This window comes from Salmo salar, chromosome 05, assembly GCF_965601325.2.
Source record: "Salmo salar chromosome 05, fSalSal1, whole genome shotgun sequence".
Taxonomy (NCBI): Eukaryota; Metazoa; Chordata; class Actinopteri; order Salmoniformes; family Salmonidae; genus Salmo; species Salmo salar.
The window spans coordinates 79,461,450-79,470,000 of record NC_138295.1 but is presented as its reverse complement, the minus strand read 5'-3'; the positions used below and the strand labels follow the sequence as shown (position 1 = coordinate 79,470,000).

At 47.7% G+C, this 8,551-nt stretch overlaps 1 protein-coding gene across 1 annotated transcript in view; it reads right to left on the bottom strand.

Moving 5' to 3' along the window:
- The window catches only part of epb41l4b (erythrocyte membrane protein band 4.1 like 4B), a 26,129-nt gene extending 17,816 nt beyond the window's left edge, over positions 1-8,313 (bottom strand). Inside the window, exons 1-4 of the mRNA XM_045719006.2 lie at positions 7,072-8,313; positions 4,961-5,065; positions 3,522-3,564; positions 2,173-2,251 (exon numbers count right to left, since the gene is read on the bottom strand). Of these exons, the coding sequence (XP_045574962.2) occupies positions 2,173-2,251; positions 3,522-3,564; positions 4,961-5,065; positions 7,072-7,326 (482 nt within the window). The 5' untranslated portion in view covers positions 7,327-8,313. The remainder of the gene's footprint in view (positions 1-2,172; positions 2,252-3,521; positions 3,565-4,960; positions 5,066-7,071) is intronic.
- Positions 8,314-8,551: the final 238 nt, after the last annotated feature.

Below are 8,551 nucleotides of genomic sequence, written 5' to 3'. Positions count from 1 at the left end.
ACACTGACTGACTGACACACAGACCGTCTTCCTCCCTTTCACACTGACTGACTGACACACAGACCGTCTTCCTCCCTTTCACACTGACTGACTGGCACACAGACCGTCTTCCTCCCTTTCACACTGACTGACTGACACACAGACCGTCTTCCTCCCTTTCACACTGACTGACTGACACACAGACTGTCTTCCTCCCTTTCACACTGACTGACTGACACACAGACCGTCTTCCTCCCTTTCACACTGACTGACTGACACACAGACCGTCTTCCTCCCTTTCACACTGACTGACTGACACACAGACCGTCTTCCTCCCTTTCACACTGACTGACTGACACACAGACCGTCTTTCTCCCTTTCACACTGACTGACTGACTGACTGACACACAGACCGTCTTTCTCCCTTTCACACTGACTGACTGACACACAGACCGTCTTCCTCCCTTTCACACTGACTGACTGGCACACAGACCGTCTTTGTCCCTTTCACACTGACTGACTGGCACACAGACCGTCTTTGTCCCTTTCACACTGACTGACTGGCACACAGACCGTCTTTGTCCCTTTCACACTGACTGACTGACACACAGACCGTCTTTGTCCCTTTCACACTGACTGACACACAGACCGTCTTTGTCCCTTTCACACTGACTGACACACAGACCGTCTTTGTCCCTTTCACACTGACTGACACACAGACCGTCTTTGTCCCTTTCACACTGACTGACACACAGACCGTCTTTGTCCCTTTCACACTGACTGACACACAGACCGTCTTTCTCCCTTTCACACTGACTGACTGACTGACTGACTGACACACAGACCGTCTTCCTCCCTTTCACACTGACTGACTGGCACACAGACCGTCTTCCTCCCTTTCACACTGACTGACTGGCACACAGACCGTCTTCCTCCCTTTCACACTGACTGACTGACACACAGACCGTCTTCCTCCCTTTCACACTGACTGACACACAGACCGTCTTTCTCCCTTTCACACTGACTGACACACAGACCGTCTTTGTCCCTTTCACACTGACTGACACACAGACCGTCTTTCTCCCTTTCACACTGACTGACTGACTGACTGACTGACACACAGACCGTCTTCCTCCCTTTCACACTGACTGACTGACACACAGACCGTCTTCCTCCCTTTCACACTGACTGACTGGCACACAGACCGTCTTCCTCCCTTTCACACTGACTGACTGACACACAGACCGTCTTCCTCCCTTTCACACTGACTGACTGGCACACAGACCGTCTTCCTCCCTTTCACACTGACTGACTGACACACAGACCGTCTTCCTCCCTTTCACACTGACTGACTGACACACAGACCGTCTTCCTCCCTTTCACACTGACTGACTGACTGACTGGCACACAGACCGTCTTCCTCCCTTTCACACTGACTGACTGACTGACTGGCACACAGACCGTCTTCCTCCCTTTCACACTGACTGACTGGCACACAGACCGTCTTCCTCCCTTTCACACTGACTGACTGACTGACACACAGACCGTCTTCCTCCCTTTCACACTGACTGACTGACTGACTGGCACACAGACCGTCTTCCTCCCTTTCACACTGACTGACTGGCACACAGACCGTCTTCCTCCCTTTCACACTGACTGACTGGCACACAGACCGTCTTCCTCCCTTTCACACTGACTGACTGACACACAGACCGTCTTCCTCCCTTTCACACTGACTGACTGACACACAGACCGTCTTCCTCCCTTTCACACTGACTGACACACAGACCGTCTTCCTCCCTTTCACACTGACTGACACACAGACCGTCTTTCTCCCTTTCACACTGACTGACACACAGACCGTCTTTCTCCCTTTCACACTGACTGACTGACTGACTGACACACAGACCGTCTTCCTCCCTTTCACACTGACTGACTGACACACAGACCGTCTTCCTCCCTTTCACACTGACTGACTGACACACAGACTGTCTTCCTCCCTCTGAAGAGGCCTCAGTTCATTTTGCCTTAATTAGTCTCTTCCCCACTGGACCAAAGTAATTAGCTACACTGCCCCCTTACACCTCTACACTAGACCGAGGAGGGGGTGAGATTGTGTGAATGAGACAGTATGTATTCATGAGTGCTAGAGTGTGAGAGTGTGTGCGCACAGTCAGCCAGTGGTGGTGTTACCTGGTGAACTCCTCATGTAGGTTATTGGGCTCTGAGGAGTAGAACTTCACCCTGAAGAACAGTCTGTATGGAGGACCATCTGAGACAGAGACAGAGAGAGAAAAACAGAGACCGGGACAGAGAGAGAGAGACTGAGGAGTAGAACTTCACCCTGAAGAACAGTCTGTATGGAGGACCATCTGAGACAGAGACAGAGAGAGAAAAACAGAGACCGGGACAGAGAGAGAGAGACTGAGGAGTAGAACTTCACCCTGAAGAACAGTCTGTATGGAGGACCATCTGAGACAGAGACAGAGACATTCAATTAGGGGAAAGAAGAACAGTCTGTATGGAGGACCATCTGAGACAGAGACAGAGACATTCAATTAGGGGAAAGAAGAACAGTCTGTATGGAGGACCATCTGAGACAGAGACAGAGAGAGAAAAACAGAGACCGGGACAGAGAGAGAGAGACTGAGGAGTAGAACTTCACCCTGAAGAACAGTCTGTATGGAGGACCATCTGAGACAGAGACAGAGAGAGAAAAACAGAGACCGGGACAGAGAGAGAGAGACTGAGGAGTAGAACTTCACCCTGAAGAACAGTCTGTATGGAGGACCATCTGAGACAGAGACAGAGACATTCAATTAGGGGAAAGAAGAACAGTCTGTATGGAGGACCATCTGAGACAGAGACAGAGACATTCAATTAGGGGAAAGAAGAACAGTCTGTATGGAGGACCATCTGAGACAGAGACAGAGAGATTCAATTAGGGGAAAGAAGAACAGTCTGTATGGACGACCATCTGAGACAGAGACAGAGACATTCAATTAGGGGAAAGAAGAACAGTCTGTATGGACGACCATCTGAGACAGAGACAGAGACATTCAATTAGGGGAAAGAAGAACAGTCTGTATGGACGACCATCTGAGACAGAGACAGAGACATTCAATTAGGGGAAAGAAGATAGTCAGGCCAATCTAGCATTCTACCACATTGTATAAAATGTTTAAAATATATAGATTTTATTTATAAATAAAAAAACCCTGGGGACACCAGGCACTTCATTAAAAATTGTCTGGAAACTCGGGTAAGAACCAGGCAGCCCGCTCTGTGAGACGGGCGTTTCCTGACAAAGTAAACATTGGCGTCACCCTGCACCACTCACCATGTCAACAGCTGGTAATGAAGCACCTGTCTTCCCACTTACACCCCCCCCCCCACACACACACACACACACACAGTATACAGTGCACACATTAAGTAGAGGACACTACCAACAGTCTGGCAAAAGTAGCTGGCTTTCGCATGTTATTAACTAAACACCACACACACTAAGAATATTAGATAGTGGGAGTGAATGGACTCACCTCTGATCTGTTTCTTTATGGGCTTGGACACATCCAGCCAGTGCTGCAAGAGACACAAAGAAGTAGACAACAGAATGTTATACATATGAGGGGTTACAACCTTCCCAGCTCTGCACATTTAGCTGTGAAGAGAGAATCATTACATCATTTGTTTTGGTGCTGTCCATATGGAGCTCGTTTTGGTCGCAGGTCCAGGAATGGCACAAGATTTGCAACATTTACCTGCAGCTAACGCTTCAAATTGCACTGCTGGGTGATCTGAAAAGTCATAGTCAATCAATCAATAATATAATACTTTTGTCAAACTTATTTATCTTTCATTTACAATCTGTAGAAACTCTGAGAATAGAAAGGTTCAGAACTTTTGTGAAACATCACAGCACAGTTGAAAAATAAATGGCAAATAGAAATGAAAACATGAGATAGATGGGAGGGGTTCAGAGAATGTATTTATTTATTTTTATTTTACCAGGTAAGTTGACTGAGAACACATTCTCATTAACAGCAAGGACCTGGGGAATAGTTACAGGGGAGAGGAGGGGATGAACGAGCCAATTGGAAGTTGGGGATGATTAGGTGGTCATGATGGTATGAGGGCCAGATTGGGAATTTATCCAGGACACCAGGGTTAACACCCCTACTCTTACAATAAGTGCCATGGGATCTTTAATGACCACAGAGAGTCAGGACACTCGTTTAACGTCCCAGGACACCCTACACAGAGCAATGTCCCCAATCACTGCCCTGGGGCATCAGGATATATATATTTATTTTTAGACCAGAAGAAAGGGTGCCTCCTACTGGCCCTCCAACACCACTTCCAGCAGCATCTGGTCTCCCATCCAGGGACCAACCCTGCTTAGCTACAGAAGCAGGCCAGCAGTGGGATGCAGGGTGCTATGCTGCTGGGAGGGGTTCAGAGATAGATGGGAGGGGTTCAGAGATAGATGGGAGGGGTGAGGGGAGCTGAAGGCTAAGACTCATAACAAACAAAAGATTACTATTGTAAAAGACATTGTGTCTGTAATATGTATAAACTGGAAGTAGAAGCCTAAGTGTTGTTGTCCATTACTTTACTCCAATTAGGGGAAGGGTGGTAGAGGAAAATAATAAAGGAAAATGTAAAAATGTACGGGGGATTGGAAATGATGCAGACAATTACATTGATAGAACCCACAATCTATCTGCAATATTAAAGCTGATCTACCCCTAAAAATAAAAAGTAGAGAGAGAGACAGCGACAGGCAGAGAGACAGCGACAGGCAGAGAGACAGCGACAGGCAGAGAGAGAGAATATGACTGATAGCTGTAGCGTCAGATCAATCATTTTAACACCACATTGTGATTGATTTAACTAGTGTCATTACATCATAGGGAAGCCCCTCAGCAATGGCAGGTTGTGGTGTGTGTGTTCAGAGGCTGTATGTATATCTACTCACTGAGACTTGTTCTGGGTCCATGAACTGCAGTCCAAAGTAGTCAGCCTCCACCAGGTCCAGATGATACCTGATCTGGTCAAACAGCTCCTGGCCCTTTGACCTTTTCTGTTAAACACACACATGTATTATAGTCACAATAGGGAGCAGGAGAATAAACAGCCTAGACAATGCGGGTGCACACGGAGCAGAATGACAATACGGGTGGACACGGAGCAGAATGACAGAGTGTGGGTCATTACTAGGGACTGCATCTGGGGCAGAATCAGAGGGAGAAGACCTGAGGGAGAAGCCATAATTCAGGCCTTTGTCTTTGAAACACCCACAATCCATAGGGCACTTGAGCTGAACACCCACCAAGATGCAATGCCCTAAACCACTAAAAAGCTGCACCCCTCAAAGTGTGTTTTTAAGAGAGAGGATAACCTTGTACTTTGTTCCCTGATAACAAGTATGAACCTGCCAACCTGTGTGTGTGTGGTTATGGAGTGGGAGGTCACACAAAAAACTCTTGCCCTTCCTGTTCCTCTCCTCAGCTCCCGTCAAAGCACAACACAACACACACACTCCCAAACCAGCCCCTACCCAAAGCACTTTCCCTAGACAGACATTTCCCCTAGATATCATCCCCAAAGCTCCTGTGTAGATCTGGATTAGACAGCAGGTGCAAGTAAAAATGGGACAAAGTCCACCAAGCCTATGAGAAGGCAGAAAAGGTTTAGTTAACACCATAGTGTTAGTGCCCATCAAATCAACTCATATCTAGATGAGTGTTTAGGGGGTAGTGGCTAGGTGAAAGTGCCTAGGGGCATAGCACTGGGGTGTTAAGGGGTGTTGAGGGTGCTACAGCACCCCTTGATAAATCACAAGAAAAACATTTTAAATACCTAATATTTTTTCACAAACGTAGTGCCCTTGGCCTTTACTCCTCCTGTATGAGCAGCCCCCTGACAAATAAAAGTCAGCACCCCCACCCCTAAACATCTTCCCCTAGGGGACAGGCCCTAGCAGGTCGATTTTGGATCAAGACAAGAGTTCAATTGAATTCATTTCAACTCAATACACCTGTAGATGAATCCCTGAGGGAGGATTCAGCAGTCATGTTCAGGCTTGTTCCTGTTAGAGCTCTATATCGACTCTGGTTTCAGTCAGCTGACGTCTGGTGGCCGTTAGCACGAGCTAGTTCTAATTAACAAGAGAAAACTAAGGAAATAGTCCTCACATACACAAGCCTGTATTCTCTAAGGCAAAGTTATAGCCTTCTGTTTGGAATAGATGTAATGTAATATTACTGAATATACTGTTTAGTTCTGAAGAGAGGATGCTTTCCACACACTGCAAGAACTCATCTCTGGAGTCAAACTTCATGAAGCATTTTAACTACACCATATCCTGGCTCCACGCACCTGCAGCTCACTAATTTAACTTCCATCCTCACACGCAGTGAATTGCTCTCATGTTCTGATGTTTTGTCTATTTGCCAGAGAATGTCTTGCCTGATACAAATCAGACGTAACTAGTCGCGTCTCTACAGTAACATTAAATCATAGGTTCTCTAATAGAGAATCTCTATCCATGACCATTGATTCCCTCAGCAGTCTGACTTCCTGTATGTATTCAAAAAGTGACGCATGAGACGGCTTCATGGACCATGATGACACGCGCACCAACCCGACCTTTAAGATAAAACTCTCTCAAGACAACATGACGCACACATGTCTACGTCTCCCCTGGACACACATTTCTCTTGTCACAGTGCCACGAGATAAATCACATCACTCCCTCCCTCCCAGAGACAAGAGAGAGAGATAGAACACTGAGGACGGCGGGAAGGAGGCCGAGAGGGGAAGGGAGATGGGCAGAGAGGTGGAGGTTTCTGAGGTAGGCAGTTTCCTGCCAACAGTCAGAATTGGAAGTAATGTGGTGAATTGGCTGATCACAACACCATCTGTAGCCCTACCCCTCACTGCACAGCACACACACACACTGACAGGTGGTAAAACTCCATGGTGCTGAAAGACCTAAGCCATACAACCATAGAAGAACAGTCACTTTATATTCTGCTGAGAGAGAATTATGTCTCAAAATAATATGGAGACACCACACACACTCACTGGTATATCCACGTTAACGTCCGACCCATCCAGCAGCAGCACACGGCAGGTGATTGCATCCTTGTCGGTCCCAGCCGCCGGGATGTGCACCACCGCTCCCCCGGTCACCACGGCGGGCGCGTGGACGACCTGCTGCTGGTGCGCGAGGAGCGCGGGGTTCGCGGTTGTTCCTCTTCCTTTCCCGTCCCGTTCGTCCGCTGTCTGAAACCGTCTGCGCGAGCGGTGGCTGAACGTCCGGCGTAGGAAGCCCATCATCTTTCCAATTGTTAATTCTACCCACAGCGCGAGCACCGTGTTCGGTGTCCACGGGGAGGCTTACTACACGGAAACAATGTGTGTGGCGTTTGTCCCACTGCCACCACCCCGGGGCGAAGAGTCCCTCACCGCAGGCACGGAGACTTCAGGCTGCCGCTGAATCCTGAAATTCGGCAGCCGTGGGGATCACCAGCCGCATAATTGAGCAGGACCCGACAATTCGGCATTAAAAAAGCAACCAGTTGAATTTCCCAATCATGTATTATGTTTCAATAGTGAACTCACTCACGGATGCACACCCTCCTCTTCGTCTCCTCTCACCGTTTGTCCCCGCTCGCACACCTGCTGTTGTACGGATTGTGAAATCCTGGAGAAATGTCGAGCAGCTCCGCAGCGGGCGTCCCTATAGTCTCACATACCGAGGAATGAGGTTACAGTCTCCCGGCACGCGCTTACCCAAACCCGTGCTCGGTATTATTTAATCCTCTCACGAAGAACCGAAACTGCTTCACCTCACAGGTAAATCAACCAGAGGAACTGGACAAACAGCATGCTTTGCGCCTGCGTAAAAACAACGCAGAACAAACTTTTTTTTAATATAATATACTGGGGCCAGGCTGTGTCAGCGAAGCAGCGCTCCCTGCCGGCCAGAGGCGACACCACAAGAGGGACAATGTAATGTTGAGGACAAGCAAAAAATAATGCAATTTCAGAACAAACCGGTAGGATTATGGTTTAGCCGAGGGATTCAAGCAGAAATAAACACACACACCAGTGAAAGTGCAGAGAGTTCACCTCTCCTAAAACAAATATATTCCTTTTACTAACTCCGGATATCTGCCTGCTATGGTTGTTTATTAGTAATGGCTGTACAACATTAGTAGACTGTACAACATGGTCTGGGACTTATGTTGGCACTGAACTGGAGCATTTAGCAGATGCTCTTGGGAATTGAACCCACAACCCTGGCGTTGCACACACCATGCTGGCGTTGCAAACACCATGCTCTACCAACTGAGCCACAGGGAAAGCCCATCTAGGGCAGGTAACTGGAATGTGTTTAAATGGCATCTAACTGCACTGCAGCCTGTAGGACTCAACTCCTACAATGTTTTGATATGTACAGGCGACTCTACAGACCACAAATATACATAAAAATGGACCTGGAACTGATATTACATATTATCTTTCATCTGTAAAATTCACTCTGAGAATGTAAGATACG